We start from the raw sequence: 18,309 nt of genomic DNA, 5'->3' as shown, positions 1-18,309 counted from the left end.
TAAATAAAGGCAATCATATGGCTAAATAGACTATGTCTATTTTGGGGGTAGTCTATTAAATAACAAAATAATTTGCATAACCGCGATTAATATTTTTAGAGGAGCATACCACTAGTGCATGTGAATATTGTTTATGCAGTCATTTCAGTACTGCTGGGAAAGCCCAAGTGTCCCTGAAGCAGTTAATACGTGTTATTGTTTTTATGCTTAGGAAGCTTTGTGAGTGCTGAGCTGATTTGAAATATCTCCTCTAATGCTGTCTGCAAAATCCCATCGGCACGGCAGTAAGTTAGATGATCCTGGCATTAAGACAATTCTGGCACTGTATAGTGAGTGCATTGCTGATCAATTCACTGCTGTCAGTATGAGAGAGGCCAGAGAGCAACACACAACAAGGCAATCTAAGCACAGCGCAGGTGAAGTCCTAGCCATAGCTTTCCTTTACATATCTAAGTTTTCATGAAATAAAGTTTTATTTTTCAGCTATGGAATTAGAGCAAACGGAAAGTTTGCTCATAAGTCCTTACAGCTAAATAAGAAGTAGCCTTATTAAGATATTTATGAAGTAATAATTCAACTTCAATCCCTGCAGATGTCAGAAAACACGAACAGCAAAAATAAAGTCATTTATCACAAAGATCAGGAAACAATCTCTTGGCTGGAAGAAGGTAAGCTGCGTATTTTTTTTTCTAATAATAATAGACGTAATTTAGACTTAATGTATTCTAATAAGATGTTTATTTAATCTTAATTTGTGAGATGCACTCAGAAATAATATTTATTGTCTTTAATAAATTAGAACAAAGAGGTGCCAAAATAACGTCTAAGTCATTTAATTCATCAAAATATTTTCCTACGCAAGTAATGAAAGAAGCTGTTTAGATAATTGTTTATTATTATGAGAAGGAATGTTGCTAGGGTTCAGAAATGATCTCTGCTAAATCATTTCCTGCTGTCAAAGACACAAAGCAATGCTGTAGAATGTAGATTATATTCAGATTCAAGGTAATATTGCACTGCATGAGAATTATCTATGTTAAGAGTATTCACTTTATAATAGTATCTGGAATAGCTTCATGAGCTTTGTTTTATGGGTTGTGGTAGCCAAAGTAGAGTGCAAAAATGCAGAAGAACAAATAAAAGTACCTCTGCTCTCAGCTTATCAACTCAGCCTATCTACTTTTAAATTATGGTTAGTTAATTTTACATGGTAGGCACCGACCAGATCTGGATGGACATGTATATTAGCAGAAGATACAAGGCCACTGTACTACCTTCCAAAAGAGAAGCGCCATGGAACCCAATTGGGTTATCAGCAGTTCTTCTGAAGTCTAGGCGTTACTTACTTTACCATAACTTTCACTAGTTTCCTAAAGACTCCCAAAGGAAGAAGAATTTCATCTATGTAAATATGTGCTATTACTGTTTTTAGGTCAGAGGCATGATAGTTCTTTTGACTGGGTTGCTAAGAGTGAGAGGAGGAGCCTGTTAATGATGTATCGAAATTTGAAAAATTCAAAAAGGCCTGGACACTATCTGCATTTAGATTATATGTTTTCCCCATGTTTGCATAGGTTTCCATTGGGTTTCCTCCTTTTTCAAATAAATAATAAGTAGATTAATTTCACTTCACCCTGAAAGTGGTCTGAAACTCTGATATAACATTCAATAAAAATGTGTTTTCCTACTTATTATTACCCATACCGTTACCATATTTGCTTTTGTGCACAAGTAATATTGCCTATTTACAAAATACAAGTTCACAAAGTACAGTTTATCGGCTCTGAAAGCTGCCATTGCATTTTATTCAAGCTGCTTTTTATTATACAGTATATGAAAATCTTCTAGTGAGCTGTTCTGAACTGTGTGCATGCTTGAAGCAGAGAGAGCTTGTTATCAGTTGTTACACACAATGTAACATTTTTTTTTGTGGTATTAGGTTTAAAGCTGTAAGGAATCTTTTGGAGCAAATATGAAATGCTGAGTTTCAGGCCACTTTAAATTAGGCCTAGACTATCATAGAGACATTAGACTGTTAATATTGTACAGTACGTAAATTGTGAGGAACAGCTAGTAATGTGAGTTGTTTAATGAACTCTGTAAAGTGCTACAGAAAGTGTCAGGGCTATTGAGATATATGATGTTAATAATACTTATTGATAAAGGGACAACAAAAATGACAGGTTCAAGAACACAGCAAGATGTAGCTAGGTAGCACACAACAATCAATAATTTAGGTAGCACACAACAATCAATAATCATACCCTGTTAATACAGAATAAACAAAAAAAATGACATTTTGCAAAAATTTCAACTCATGGTCATGGAACAATTCACAAAACTCAAAAACTAAATGTGTCTCAAAAAGTAATGCCTCTATTATACTCTAGGTCCAGTTTTTAGGGAGCCAATGAAACCATCTGTATGATTTTTAGTGTGGGAGTAATCCCAGAGCAAACACAGGGAGAACAAAGAGAGCAAACACATAGGTAAATTGGTAAATAGGTAAATCATCACTGCACCACCCATTTAGTCATACAAAAAAAATGGTTGCAAGCATCACAAGTAGGTTATAAACCGAATAGAATATTTTGTTTTTTCATTTAAAAAAGTTTTTTTGAGACAATATATATATATTTTTTTAGCGGCCTTCACTAGAACACATTTTAAAGTGACTCTGTGTCCATTTATTTATGGAGTGAAACTAAGGCCGGAGCTGTAAACTGCCCTCCCATTCTTCCCTCACTTAGCTTCTTTCTATGGCCAACTGTCACTAACCAGTTGCTGAATAATCCTATCATCAATATCACATGATGAAAGATGGTGTAAGTTGACAATGAGAGCAGCTTAAGAGTAAGGGATGACCATTAGTTATAGCTCAGGCCTAAGTTACACTCTAGAACAATAGGACACTGGTTGACTTCAAACTTATCCATAAATCTTAACAACGGTATTACTTGTGTGTATCCTCTACCACAGGTTAAGAAATCACTCCGTGTGTACCATAGGATGAATCAAGAATCATACTTTTGGTTTAAATTGTGCAATCTACAAAACTTTAATGGGCAATTCCATCAGAAATCAAAGCAAGCTTCAAAGCCACAAGGGCCCTTATTCAGTTCACTTTTATTCTTAAGTGTTCTCCTAGGGGATATTTTCACACCTTATTAATAAAATGCCATTTAAGCCACCAGCAAGCAAGAAAATAATTTTAACAGTAATTTTTCTACCTACTCTTTGGTACTTTTTCAATTGCAAAAGTTTTTTTCAACAGAAGATGAAACATTATCTCCTAAGAGAAAACCAGGGGCCATATGCAATTCACTTTTTCTCCTAGTTTTCTTCTAGGAGATAATTTTTTAGCACTTTACCATCGAAAAAGTACCAAAAAGTAGGTGTAAAAGTACTGTCAAAATTATTTTGAGCATTTGTTTGCTTGTTGGTGATTTAAAAGGCATTTAATTTACAAATTGTGAAAATATCACTTTGGAGAAAACTAGGGGAAAAAGTGAATTGCATATGGGCCAAGGACCCACATGCAATTAATGTTTTCTCCTGAGTTTTCTCCCAGGTGATATTTGTGAACTTAAAGGATACCAGAGGTGACATATGACATGATGAGATAGACATGGGTATAGAAATAACTATGCTGTGATCCTTTAACGCTTTCTCTGCCTGAAAGAGTTAAATATCAGGTATGTAAGTGGCTGACTCAGTCCTGACTCAGACAGGAAGGGACAACAGTGTGACCCTCACTGATAAGAAATTCCAACTATAAAAAACTATCCTAGCAGAAAATGGCTTCTGAGAGCAGGAAACAGAAAAAAAAGGGTCAATAGTTCATAAATTTTAGCTCTGGCATACTTCAATGAATGTGTCATTGTGCAAAAACAATGAAACCATTAAAACTTAAAAAGTAGATTTAAACATAAAACTGTGGAATATGTTAAAAAGTCATTTTTAGGAGAAGGAAGATAGATACAATTATTTATTTTATTTGTTTATTTTCACCTCGGGTGTCCTTTAAAATGCCTTTTAAGCCACTAGAAAGCAAGAAAATACTCAAAATAATTTTAATAGTACTTTTTCATCTTCTTTTTGGTACTTTTTTTAGTTGAAACTTTCTGGAAAGTTATTTTAACCACCCTGGCGTTCTGATTAAATCGCCAGGGTGGCTGCGGGAGGGTTTTTTTTTAATAAAAAAAAAACTATTGAAAGCCCACTAGAGGGCGCTCCGGAGGCGTTCTTCCGATCGCCTCCGGCGCCCAGAATAAACAAGGAAGGCCGCAATGAGCGGCCTTCCTTGTTTTGCTTACATCGTCGCCATAGCGACGAGCGGAGTGACGTCATGGACGTCAGCCGACGTCCTGACGTCTGCCGCCTCCGATCCAGCCCTTAGCGCTGGGCGGAACTTTTTGTTCCGGCTACGCTGGGCTCAGGCGGCTGGGGGGACCCTCTTTCGCCGCTGCTCGCGGCGGATCGCCGCAGATCGGCGGCGATCGGGCAGCACACGCGGCTGGTAAAGTGCCGGCTGCGTGTGCTGCTCTTTATTTGATGCAAATCGGCCCAGCAGGGCCTGAGCGGCAGCCTCCGGCGGTGATGGACGAGCTGAGCTCGTCCATACCGCCCAGCTGGTTAAATTGAAGATGAAAAATTAGCTCCTAGGAGAAACCCCAGGTAAAAAATTAAATTGCATATGGCCAAAAGTCTCTTTTTGTGATTGATAGTTGAGTAGTCTTGCTTATTAAACCGTAAAACAAAAGAGAAGTAGTGGAAAAAAATAATTTAGTCACCTCTGACCTGCGATATTGTTTGGTTTTTGGACTTATGAAAACTTAAGTAGACCAACTTGAAACAGGCTGACTCTTAGTAAAAGTCATTTGTGTGTGAGCAGGAACAAATTATTTGGACTTCTTGGCCCAAATGCAATTCACTTTTTCTCCTGCATTTTTTACCTAGGAGATAATTTTTCATCTTTTATTTAAAAATATTTTTCAGAACTTTTTTGATTGAAAAAGTACCAAAAAAGTAGTGAAAATGTACTATCAAAATTATTTTGAGTATTTTCTTGCTTTTTGGTGGTTTAAAAAGGGTTTTATTGAGAAGTTGTGAAAAAATCCCCTAGGAGAAAACTCAGGAGAAAACGTGAACTGCATATGGGCCCTTATCTGACTACACAAGTATTAATAGTATAGTCTAGAGCGTCAGAAAGGTTGCGGCCAGGAATTAGTGTTATGCATTAATTTAGTGTGAACGTCAAGTTAAAGGGGCATTATGTCTAATATTGCTGATTATAGTTAATAATATAAATAATGTGCACAGGAGGTCCAAGTTATAAAAAAAGTAAATGGCTGATGAAAAGTTATGTGGTGTGTGACAGGACACCTTGCTTGCAGCTGGAGGGGGGGCGGATGGGAATACACAATTAAGCAACGGATTTCAGAAGAGCTCATTAACCATGTGGGGGGAGGACCAGAGCAACTGCCGTTCTGGCTAGAAAGTAACTGCTTGCGAGTAATGTGGTGTTTAATCTCTGCAGGGTCTCTGGCTGAGCCTCTGGTTCTGCCGAGGACCCATGCACAGTCTGTGTGAGAGAAAGGAGGGGCAGACTCAGCCAGATACGCTACAGTGCTTAAACAACACATCGCAAGCAGTGTGTAACTTCTTATCACAGGGAAAGGATCTTTCTAGCCAGAATGGCAGTTGTCTCCCCCCTCATGGTTAATGAGCTCTTCTGAATTCCCGTCGCTTAATTGTGTATTCATATCCTCCACCAGCTTCAGCAATGTGTCCTGTCACATACCACTTAACTTTTCACTAGATATTTACTTTTTTTTATAACTTGTACCTCTTGTACACATTATTTATTTTATTAACTAAAATCAGCAATATTAGACATAATGCCCCTTTAAGGCTAATGTAGAGGGATTAGGTTATAGGCACTGTGGTAAAACAAAACTGGTTATAGTTCCAGTAATATGTTGGGATGAGGGATTATTTTAACACTTTGAAGTTTAGTTTAAATGTCAAGATTCATAAGTGAAATAATTAAAATCATGTTGTCCTTCAACTGGATTGACTAGGCAACAAAAGTCACATGAATCAAGAACAACTTCGAGTTCTGCAGTCACCCCCACCCATTCGCCAAAATTATGTGTCCCATCTAACGTTTCTCAGTTTGCTTAAATAACATAACCTATATTTTTTTTTTTTTTTTGTAGACTGTACTGGCATGTGCATGACGTTTTGTGATTTTATGTTGTTTGCATAACATACTTCGGTTAAGGCCCATCTACACTTGTGCATTGGTTAGCAGTGCAGGTGGCCACACGTTTTACAGAAACGCATGGCATTTGTGTTGCTGGTGGTTATGGTGTTGATTCTATTCAATTACGTTAAATTGGATTACACTGCTAACTGCACTGAAATGCATGCAGCAGTTCATTGCCAGAGTTGCCAGAGTGCACTGCTGCAGAGTGGAGACATCAGACATTGATGTCTTTGCACCATGTGGATGACCCTAGTGTTGTATTGGTGAAACATCTTAATATAATCAGTAACTGAACTTATTTTTTTTTTTTTTTTACCCATGATGAACACCCATAAGCATTAAGATTAGGGTGGAACTGGGAACTTCTTATGCCAATGGGGGAGCAACTGATTGCAATCCACAGTTACAATAATTATATGACAGATTACTTATCCCAAAAACTTTTTTGGCACCTATTCAAACTGATAAAATAAGTAGACTATGTTATGTAGAAAAAAAATAAAGCATTTTATCACATGAGATGTTTTCACATATTATCATTATCAATATAATACTTTCTAAGCCACCAGCAAGCAAGAAAATACACAAAATAAGTTTGATATTACTTTTATATTGACTTTGGTTACTACTTAAATTGCAGAGTGCTGAAAAGTTATTTTGTGAAGAAGATGAAACATGATCCCCTTAGAGAAAACTAGGCAGAAAAGTTACCATCTTTTTTGGACCACAAGACACTCCTGACCACAAGACTCACCTAGGGTTAGAGGAAAAACAGGGGGGAAAATACTAAACCGGGTGCGTTCAAAGTGCAGGGGCATCTTGTGGATGTTTCCCCCCATTTATTCTGTCCCATGTGTACTCCGCTGTCCCCCAGAGTCTTCTTTGCATCCTCTGTTCCCCTCGGTCCCCCTTGTGTCCTCCTGTCTCCCCATGTGTCTAGCTCTATCCCTTTCTCTTGTGTCCTCTATTGCCCCTCTTATGCCCTCTGCAGTGCCCCTTTGTGTCCGCCGTATCCTGTATTGTGCTTTCTGTGTCGTCCATTTGACTCATTCAGGGGCCCCTGAATGAGTCATGTACCGTAGGGTGGAGTTGGAGGTGCGCGCTGAAGATGAAACATGATCCCCTTAGAGAAAACTAGGCAGAAAAGTTACCATCTTTTTTGGACCACAAGACACTCCTGACCACAAGACTCACCTAGGTTTAGAGGAAAAACAGGGGGGAAAATACTAAACCGGGTGCGTTCAAAGTGCAGGGGCATCTTGTGGATGTTTCCCCCCAATTATTCTGTCCCATGTGTACTCCGTTGTCCCCCAGAGTCTTCTTTGCATCCTCTGTTCCCCTCGGTCCCCCTTGTGTCCTCCTGTCTCCCCATGTGTCTAGCTCTATCCCTTTCTCTTGTGTCCTCTATTGCCCTTCTTATGCCCTCTGCAGTGCCCCTTTGTGTCCGCTGTATCCTGTATTGTGCTTTCTGTGTCGTCCATTTGACTCATTCAGGGGCCCCTGAATGAGTCATGTACCGTAGGGTGGAGTTGGAGGTGCGCGCTGACGTCACACCAGAAAACAAGGAAGGTTGATGGTAATGTGCTGCTTTGTTTGTCCACGGCTGGAGCAAGTGCAACCTCTGTAATCCTGTGTATATGAGGTATTAAACTGGAATCTGCTTTTACATCTGAGTCTTCTCCTTGGCTGACATAAAGAGGCTTGATGTGCAGTGATTCAAGACGCGCTTCTGGTGAGTGCTCCCACAAAGGGGGAAACTAGGCTCTGATCCCTGATAAAGTGGTGCCACTGTCCCCTGGAGTGCGGCACAGGGTGCTGAATATAGCTTATTGCAGGAAATGGTGTGTACTATGTGCATATTTTGAATTTGTGTTACAGGGTTTGAGCAAGCGCAGTGATCTGACACATATATGCAATTGAGGTGAAGTGACCTTTCGTTGCTGCGATCCCCTAATAGTGAGATTTTCCAGGGGAGCGCAGTATATTTTCTGGTATTTGGTATAACTGTTGGTTATCTTGTTTCAGACCTTTGTGAATGTGTCCTATTCCTGCGGTGGCAAATAGTGTTCCTTCCAGCCTTGTCATGTGGACGTTGCCAGTGCTGCAGTTGCGATTGACAGGTGCTTCTTCTAGTTCTGAACTGTGGGCGTTACTAGAGCTTTGGTTGCTATTAATAATGCTCCTTCTTATTTTGCTTCCTGGATTTTGCCTTCATTGCATTCGTGATTGACAGGTGCTTCTTCTAGTTCTGCCCTTTGGACAATACTATAGCTGTGGTTGCTATTGGTAAAGCTCCTTCATATCTTGCTGCCTGAATGTTGTCTTCCCTGCGGTAGGACTGAGCTCTCGGATTCTGAATTCCGAGTTTGGCATCGGAATTTGGCAGTTCCGAGTATCGACTTCGGATTTCCATTGAAGTCAATAGTGCCAAATTCCGCGGTTAATTGTGAAGCACCTGTACATGCTATCATCACTAAATTTGGCATGTATATTAAGCAGATGAGTAGAAACATGGTAATAACAAATATTGTGAAAAGACCTTATAGTTTTTGAGCAAATCGATTTCAAAAGTTCATAGAAAAAATGGTTTTTAAACTGTGTAAAATGACACTGCTGCAGTACAGGTTACTGCATTCCGAGTTCTGTATATATATATATTGTATACATTTCATGCAAACAGACAGCATTGGGTCCCCCCTCCCAAGCCTCCTTAACCCCTTGTCCCCAATGCAGGCTGGGATAGCCAGAATGCGGAGTCCCGGCCACATGGAGCTTCGCACCCTGAGCTATACCAGCCCGCATGGTCCATGGTATGGGGGGCTCTGGAGGAGAGGGATGGCCAAGCCTCCCCCTCTCCCCAGAGTCCTTGTCCAATCCATGGACAAGGGGCTCTTCCCCACCTCCAGTGCCCCAGGAGGAGGTGGGGGCCGCCAACGTCCTGGGGGGTTCATGGTGCCACCTGGGGGTCCCCTTTAACCATTTCTGCTGCCTGGACGTGAAGCTCACATCCGTGTGGCTGCTCTGCTGCGGTGCCGCTCTTTGGTGTGCTCCTGCGTAGTGTTGGGTGAACACCTAGATGTTCGGGTTCGCGAACGTTCGCCGAACATTGCCGCGATGTTCAGGTGTTCGCGCCGAACTTCGAACATAATGGAAGTCAATAGGGACCCGAACTTTTGTGCTTTGTAAAACTTCCTTACATGCTACATACCCCAAATTAGCAGGGTATGTGCACCTTGGGAGTGGGTACAAGAGGAAAAAAAATATTTGAAAAAGAGCTTATAGTTTTTGAGAAAATTGATTGTAAAGTTTCAAAGGAAAAACTGTCTTTTAAATGTGGAAAATGTCATGTTTCTTTGCACAGGTAACATGCTTTTTGTTGCCATGCAGTCATAAATGTAATACAGAGAAGAGGTTCCAGGAAAAGGGACCGGTAACGCTAACCCAGCACCAGCAGCAGCACACGTGATGGAACAGGAGGAGGAGGCGCAGGAGGAGAAGGCCACGCTTTGTGAGACACAACAACCCAGGCCTTGCATGAGGACAAGAAGTGTGCGGATAGCATGCTTTGTACCGCCATGCAGTCATAAATGTAATAAAGATAAGAGGTTCAATAAACAGGGACCACGCGCCGGCAACACTAACCTAGCAGCAGCAGACGTGATGGAACAGGAGGAGGCGCAGGAGGAGAAGGCCACGCTTTGAGACACAACAACGCAGGCCTTGCATGAGGACAAGAAGCGTGCGGATAGCATGCTTTTTACCGCCATGCAGTCATAAATGTAATAAACATAAGTGGTTCAATAAACAGGGACCACGCGGCAACGCTAACCCAGCAGCAGCAGACGTGATGGAGCAAGAGGAGGCGCAGGAGGAGAAGGCCACGCTTTGTGAGACACAACAACCCAGGCCTTGCATGTGGACAAGAAGCGTGCGGATAGCATGCTTTTTACCGCCATGCAGTCATAAATGTAATAAAGATAAGAGGTTCCATAAACATGGACCGTCACCGGCAACGCTAACCCAGCAGCAGCAGCAGCAGACGTGATGGAACAGGAGGAGGCGCAGGAGGAGAAGGCCACGCTTTTTGTGACACAACAACCCAGGCCTTGCATGAGGACAAGAAGCGTGCGGATAGCATGCTTTGTACCACCATGCAGTCATAAATGTAATAAAGATAAGAGGTTCCATAAACAGGGACCGGCAACGCTAACCCAGCAGCAGCAGCACACGTGATGGAACAGGAGCAGGCGAAGGAGGAGAAGGCCATGCTTTTTGAGACACAACAACACAGGCCTTGCATGAGGACAAAAAGCGTGCGGATATAGCAGCAATGCTTTTTGCCGCCATGCAGTCATAAATGTAATACAGATGAGAGGTTCAATAAACAGGGACCGGAAACGCTAAACCATCCCAGATGTTCATTGGTCATGTTACTTGGTTGGGGTCCTGGAGTGTTGCGTAGTCGTTTCCAATCCAGGATTGATTCATTTTAATTTGAGTCAGACGGTCTGCATTTTCTGTGGAGAGGCGGATACGCCGATCTGTGACGATGCCTCCGGCAGCACTGAAACAGCGTTCCGACATAACGCTGGCTGCCGGGCAAGCCAGCACCTCTATTGCGTACATTGCCAGTTCGTGCCAGGTGTCTAGCTTCATGCCCGGTTTCAGGTCCAGCGGTGCCAGCCACAAATCCGTCTGTTCCTTTATTCCCCTCCAAATTTCCTCCCCTGTGTGCTGCTTATCCCCAAGGCAGATCAGCTTCAGCAACGCTTGCTGACGCATGCCAACAGCTGTGCTGCACTGCTTCCACGATCCTACTGCTGCTGGTGCTGGGTTAGCGTTTCCGGATGAGGTACAGCTTTGAGATGCGTTGGAGGAGAAGGAGTCAGAGAGGTAGGTGCTGCTGTTGTTATCCAGTGGGAGGGACGGCGGTGCAGCTGTTTGCGGCGTGGGCAACACCCGCGCCGTAGCAGGTGAGGAATCGCTGCCAGGCTCCACAAGGTTCACCCAGTGCGCGGTAAGGGAGATGTATCGACTCTGGCCGAACGCACTCGTCCAGGTGTCAGTGGTGAGGTGAACCTTGCAGGCAACGGCATTCTTCAAGCTTCGGGTTATTTTGCTGACCACGTGCTCATGCAACTCAGGCACTGCAGAACGCGCAAAGTGGTAGCGTCTGGGAACCACGTAACGTGGGATGGCCACTGACATCATGCCCTTGAAGCTGTTTGTCTCCACCACTCGATATGGCAGCATTTCGCAGGCCAGAAGCTTGGCTATGCTGGCTGTTACTGCCACGGCCCGGGGGTCATTTGCTGGCAATTTCCTCTTGCGCTCAAACATCTCCGAGACAGACAACTGAACCGTAGGGCTGCACACCGAAGGGCTGTTGGTTGTTGTGTTTGATGAACACTGGGAGACCTCAAGAGCACTACTCCGGAAAGTGACAGTGTCAGCGTCGTCTGATGTTTGTGAATGTTGTGAACCACGCAATGGCTGGGCTACTGCTGCTGCTGAGGCGGGTCTGGTGGTGAGTCTGGTGAACCCAAGGGAGGCAGTGTTGCTGGTGGTACCCTGTCCTGCCGCGTTTGCCCACAGAGTGGGATGTTTGGATAGCATGTGGCGGCTCATGCTGGTGGTGGAGAGGTTGTTAATACTTTTCCCCCTGCTCAGGCGGGTCTTGCACACCTTGCAAATCGCCATGGTAACATCCTCAGTGCAGTCTTCAAAGAAAGCCCAGACTTTGGAGCACCTGCCTTGCTGGCGATTTCTGTTTGCGCCTCTTTTGCCTCTCACTTGAACTTCCACGCTTGTGGTGCCTGAAATTGCGCGCCGCCTACCTTGTGGCACAAGGCGAACTCGTGCAGCAGTGGGTTCTTCAACAGACTCATCTGTGCTGCTGCTACGACGGCGATGTTCTCGTTCACAAACAAAATCTGGGTCTATGTCCACATTGTCCATACCCTCCTCTTCCATCTCCTCAAACTCATCATATGTCATTGTGGGGGGCCGCCGCCGTGGAGTAGAGCTCCCCAGAACAACCTCTGCGCAGCTCACTCCAACGTCGTCTGGTTATCTGACAGTTGTGTGCGTGGTGTCGCTGCCGGTTGTGTCAGCTTTGTGCCCACTGGCTCCTTGTAACTGGCTGAGGACTCAGACCTCGTGTGTGATGTGCTGGTGCTGCTTAACCCACTGCTGGATGCTTGAGAGGTCATCCAAGTAATTATCTGGTCCTGTTCTTTTGGATCTGTGAGGGTGGTTGTCCTGGACAACATGGGCGGTATTGAGTGGGTTTTCTTGGGTGCTCCCCTGTGGCCTGTACGTGAACCGTCAGGGGAAACACCTCTTCCCTTGCCCCTCCCTCTTTCACCGGATTTCTTCCTCATTTCACTTATCCTTAAAGTACACGCTGACTGGCAGCAGTACAGTGGCAGTACAGAAATGCTATACAGTGGTGGGTGAGCGGTGTACCACTATTGCCAGCAGCGACACAGAGCACAATGCTATACAGTGGCGGGTGAGCGGTGTACTACTGTTCCCAGCAGACACAGAGTGGCAGTAAACACAATGCTATATAGTGTGGCTGAGCCGTGTACACAGAGTGGCAGTAAACACAATGCTATATAGTCTGCTATATAGTCACCCCAAACGGGGTGATGTTCTGCAGAACCCGAACAGTGGCGAACACTGTTCGCCCAACACTACTGGGAACGCAGATTTTAGTACCTAAACACACAATACAACATGTTTTCCGGGGTCGGACTCTGAGGCACATACAGATGGTCCCGATCATCATCCTCATCATACAACTCTTCTCCTGAGTCTGACCCACCCACCACCTCTGCCACCCCAACATCCCCAGACACAGACCCCTCATCGTCCTCAACATTAACTTGGGATGCTGGCCTGAGCCAGACCTCATTAATCGCTCTGGCGACGGACCGATGGACACAACGTTCTCCTCCGGGGAGGGCTGCTGCTGACCACTGGCTGCTGGGGTGGATGTTATAGCTTGCGTGGGGCGTTGGCTGTTGCTGTTGTTGGGAGTGCTGCTCACAGCGGAGGTCTCTGAGGAACTCATGGTGAGCTCATATAGTGGAGTATTACTGATCCCAGCAATATACACACTGACTGGCAGAGTACGCAATGCTATATAGTGTGGCTGAGCGGTGTACACAGAGTGGCAGTAAACACAATGGTATATAGTCTGGCTGAGCGGTGTACACAGAGTGGCAGTACACACAATGCTATATAGTCTGGCTGAGCGGTGTACACAGAGTGGCAGTACACACAATGCTATATAGTCTGGCTGAGCGGTGTACACAGAGTGGCAGTAAACAATGCTATATAGTGTGGCTGAGCCGTGTACACAGAGTGGCAGTAAACAATGCTATATAGTCTGGCTGAGCAGTGTACACAGAGTGGCAGTACACACAATGCTATATAGTCTGGCTGAGCGGTGTACACAGAGTGGCAGTAAACAATGCTATATAGTGTGGCTGAGCCGTGTACACAGAGTGGCAGTAAACAATGCTATATAGTGTGGCTGAGCGGTGTACACAGAGTGGCAGTAAACAATGCTATATAGTGTGGCTGAGCCGTGTACACAGAGTGGCAGTAAACAATGCTATATAGTCTGGCTGAGCCGTGTACACAGAGTGGCAGTAAACAATGCTATATAGTCTGGCTGAGCGGTGTACACAGAGTGGCAGTACACACAATGCTATATAGTTTGGCTGAGCGGTGTACACAGAGTGGCAGTAAACAATGCTATATAGTGTGGCTGAGCCGTGTACACAGAGTGGCAGTAAACAATGCTATATAGTCTGGCTGAGCAGTGTACACAGAGTGGCAGTACACACAATGCTATATAGTCTGGCTGAGCGGTGTACACAGAGTGGCAGTACACACAATGCTATATAGTGTGGCTGAGCGGTGTACACAGAGTGGCAGTAAACAATGCTATATAGTGTGGCTGAGCCGTGTACACAGAGTGGCAGTAAACAATGCTATATAGTCTGGCTGAGCCGTGTACACAGAGTGGCAGTAAACAATGCTATATAGTCTGGCTGAGCGGTGTACACAGAGTGGCAGTACACACAATGCTATATAGTTTGGCTGAGCGGTGTACACAGAGTGGCAGTAAACAATGCTATATAGTGTGGCTGAGCCGTGTACACAGAGTGGCAGTAAACAATGCTATATAGTCTGGCTGAGCAGTGTACACAGAGTGGCAGTACACACAATGCTATATAGTCTGGCTGAGCCGTGTACACAGAGTGGCAGTACACACAATGCTATATAGTGTGGCTGAGCGGTGTACACAGAGTGGCAGTAAACAATGCTATATAGTGTGGCTGAGTGGTGTACACCGAGTGGCAGTAAACAATGCTATATAGTGTGGCTGAGCGGTGTACACAGAGTGGCAGTAAACAATGCTATATAGTCTGGCTGAGCGGTGTACACAGAGTGGCAGTACACACAATGCTATATAGTCTGGCTGAGCGGTGTACACAGAGTGGCAGTAAACAATACTATATAGTGTGGCTGAGCGGTGTACACAGAGTGGCAGTAAACACAATGCTATATAGTCTGGCTGAGCGGTGTACACAGAGTGGCAGTACACACAATGCTATATAGTCTGGCTGAGCGGTGTACACGGAGTGGCAGTACACACAATGCTATATAGTCTGGCTGAGCAGTGTACACAGAGTGGCAGTACACACAATGCTATATAGTCTGGCTGAGCCGTGTACACAGAGTAGCAGTACACACAATGCTATATAGTCTGGCTGAGCGGTGTACACAGAGTGGCAGTACACACAATGCTATATAGTCTGGCTGAGCGGTGTACACAGAGTGGCAGTAAACAATGCTATATATAGTGTGGCTGAGCGAGGTACACAGTGGCAGTAACCAATGCTATATATAGTGTGGCTGAGCGAGCGGTGTACTACTGTTCCCAGCAGCGACACACAATGACTGGGGGGGGACCCTGGCTAGCGTGGCTGGAGAGCGAACTACCCTGCCTGCCTACCCAAAGCTAAACCCACAGAGAAATGGCGGAGATATGACGTGGTTCGGGTATTTATTTACCCGAACCACGTGACCGTTCGGCCAATCAGAGCGCGTTCGGGTCCGAACCACGTGACCCGTTCGGCCAATCACAGCGCTAGCCGAACGTTCGGGGAACGTTCGGCCATGCGCTCTTAGTTCGGCCATGCGGCTGAACTCGAACATCACCGGAACAGGGTGATGTTCTGCAGAACCCGAACAGTGGCGAACACTGTTCGCCCAACACTACTCCTGCACACTATCGTGGGCGTGCCCCCGTGCGGTTCCCCGGTAGCCCTGGGATCAGTGAACGGGAACATGCTTCCCAATCACCGATCCGTGTCCCCAGCAGAAAAACCGAAGCGCTCTTACTAGAGGCTTCAGTCTTTCTGCACGTAAAATGTTCCGTGTCCCCCTTGTGCTTCCACTTAGTGAGAAGCACAAGGAGAAAAAAAAACTCAAGGTGGCCATCTTGTTGCCAAATAGTAAAACTACATCTACATATTTTTTACATTACAATTTACACATATAATAACATTAAAAATTAACTGTTTATTTCCCACACCAAAATATTACCCAAATAAAATTTTTAATGGAAAAAAAATTACAATTAAAACAAAAAGACATAAATAGTTACCTAAGGGTCTGAACTTTTTAAATATGCATTTGAAGGGGGTATACTACGAACATTTTTTAAATTATCCGGTTCAGCACCGCAGTCTGAAAATCTCATGCATCCGAGCAACGTTCACCTCCCATTCATTCGCTTATAACTTTATTGCTACTTATCACAATGAATTGATCTATATCTTGTTTTTTCCGCCACTAATTAGGCTTTCTTTGGGTGCTACATTTTGCTAAGAATTATTTTTTTCTAAATCTATTTTAACAGGAAGATTAAGAAAGAAATGAAAAAAAATCATTATTTCTCAGTTTTTGGCCATTATAGTTTGAAATTAATATACGCTAGCGTAATTAAAACTCATGTATTTTATTTGCCCATCTGTCCCGCTTATTACACCATTTAAACGATGTCCCTATCACAATTTATGGTGCCGATATTTCATTTAGAAATAAAGGTGCATTTTTTCAATTTGCGTCCATCACTATTTATAAGCTTATTATTTTAAATAATATAATAACATATTCTCTTGACGTGCATATTTAAAAAGTTCAGACCCTTGGGTAACTATTTATGTTGTTTTTGTTTTTTTTTAATTGTATTTTTTATTTTTATTTTTAATAAAAAAAAGTGTATGTGGGTAATTTTTGGTGTGGGAGGGAAACTGTTAATTTTAAATGTAAAATATATATTTTTTTTATTAAAAATGAATTGTGGTGCAGTTTACTATTCGGCCACAAGATGGCCACAGTGAAAAAAGTCCTAGATGCGAACGATTTCGCATCTAGGAACTTAAAAGCAGGGGAAATGTTTCCTGGGGGCAGAAATACCGCGCTCTCTGGAGAGAAAGCGTCGGTATTTCTGCGGGGAAGATAGATCGGCGAATGGGAATTATATTCCCATTCACTGATCGGGGGGCTAGAGGCGGGCAGCGGGAGCGCGCGGGGGACGCGCCCGACCGCGCGCACGAGGCGGCGGCAGCAGCAGTGCCTATCTGGACGAGGAAGCTCGTCCAGATAGGCCGAACTGGTTATAAGCTTGTAAATAGTGATGGACGCAAAATGGAAAAAATGCACCTTTATTTCCAAATAAAATATTGGCGCCATACATTGTGATAGGGACAAAATTGAAATGGTGTCATAACCAAGACAAACAGGCAAATAAAATACATAGGTTTTAATTATGGTAGCATAGATTATTTTAAAGCTATAATGGCCGAAAACTTAGAAATAATGAATTTTTTTCTTATTAATCCTGTTAAGATGCATTTATAAAAAAAATAATTCTTAGCAAAATGTACCACCCAAAGAAAGCCTAATTAGTGGCGGAAAAACCAAGATATAGATGAATAAATTGTGATAAGTAGTGATAAAGTTATTAGCGAATGAATGGGAGGTGAAAATTGCTCTGATGCATAGGGTGAAAAATCCCCGCGGGCTGAAATGGTTAACAAGCGGATCCCCGGAGGCCACCCCCTCCCCAGGAGAAATGAGTATAGGGGTACTGTGTATACACAGTACCCCTTACCCATTTCCACAAAGAGTTAAACAAAAGTTTCTGTATTCTGTTTCCAGCTTTTGCAATACAGATTGCGGAGGCTGCTACAGCCATTCAGCCTGGGAGTTGGGCGGGTGCATGGGACCTCCTAAGTGGATACTGGCGTTGGACCTGGTTAATTTAGAATAATAAAGGACTTTTCTCATTGTCGTGTTTTTATTTATTTTTTTAACTCTTTGTGCAAATAGGTAAGGGGTACTATATACCCCTATACCCTTTTCAACTGGGGAGGACATCTGTGGATCCGCTTGTTAAAGGGGAAGTTGTCCCAAACAGGGGCGTGGTGCACCGCGTGACTGCCAGTGAGGGGGTGTCACCACGGCCCCCCCCCCCGCAGCGGCAGAGCAGGATGGGAAGCAGCGCTAGAAGGAGGGGCAGTGGGGACAGCAGCAGGGAGGGGGGCCAGAACCCCTTCACCCTCACCTGGGTCTCCTCCTTCTGCCTCTCCTCCTCGCCATATAGTACCGGCAACTGCAGGCTCGGTGGGCGGGCGGATAATTACTCACCTCACTTCCGCGTTCCAAGCACTGGAGCGCAGTCAGTCACCACAACTCTCCGCCTTCAATGCCGCCCACTTTGCTTCCACTAATCAGGAAGCAAAGTGGGCGGCATTGAAGGCTAAGAGTTGTGGCGAATGACGCTGCGCTTCAGTGCTTGGAACGTGGAAGTGAGGTGAGTAATTATCCGCCCGCCCACCGAGCCTGCAGTTGCCGTTACTATATGGCGGGGAGGAGATGCAGAAGGCGGAGACCCAGGTGAGGGTGAAGGGGTTCTGGCCCCCCTCCCCGCTGCTGTCCCCACTGCCCCT

The 18,309-nt window shown here is 44.2% G+C and overlaps 1 protein-coding gene across 1 annotated transcript in view; it reads left to right on the top strand.

Moving 5' to 3' along the window:
- The first annotated feature begins 372 nt into the window (after nt 1-372).
- MDFIC2 (MyoD family inhibitor domain containing 2) overlaps nt 373-18,309 on the top strand; it is a 106,667-nt gene continuing 88,730 nt past the window's right edge. The window contains exons 1-2 of the mRNA XM_068251835.1: nt 373-416; nt 593-668. Coding sequence (XP_068107936.1) covers nt 593-668 — 76 coding nt within the window. The 5' untranslated portion in view covers nt 373-416. The remainder of the gene's footprint in view (nt 417-592; nt 669-18,309) is intronic.

This window comes from Hyperolius riggenbachi, chromosome 9 (genome assembly GCF_040937935.1).
Source record: "Hyperolius riggenbachi isolate aHypRig1 chromosome 9, aHypRig1.pri, whole genome shotgun sequence".
Lineage (NCBI taxonomy): Eukaryota > Metazoa > Chordata > Amphibia > Anura > Hyperoliidae > Hyperolius > Hyperolius riggenbachi.
Note: the sequence above shows the minus strand (reverse complement) of the source record. Positions and strands in the feature narration are given on the sequence as shown.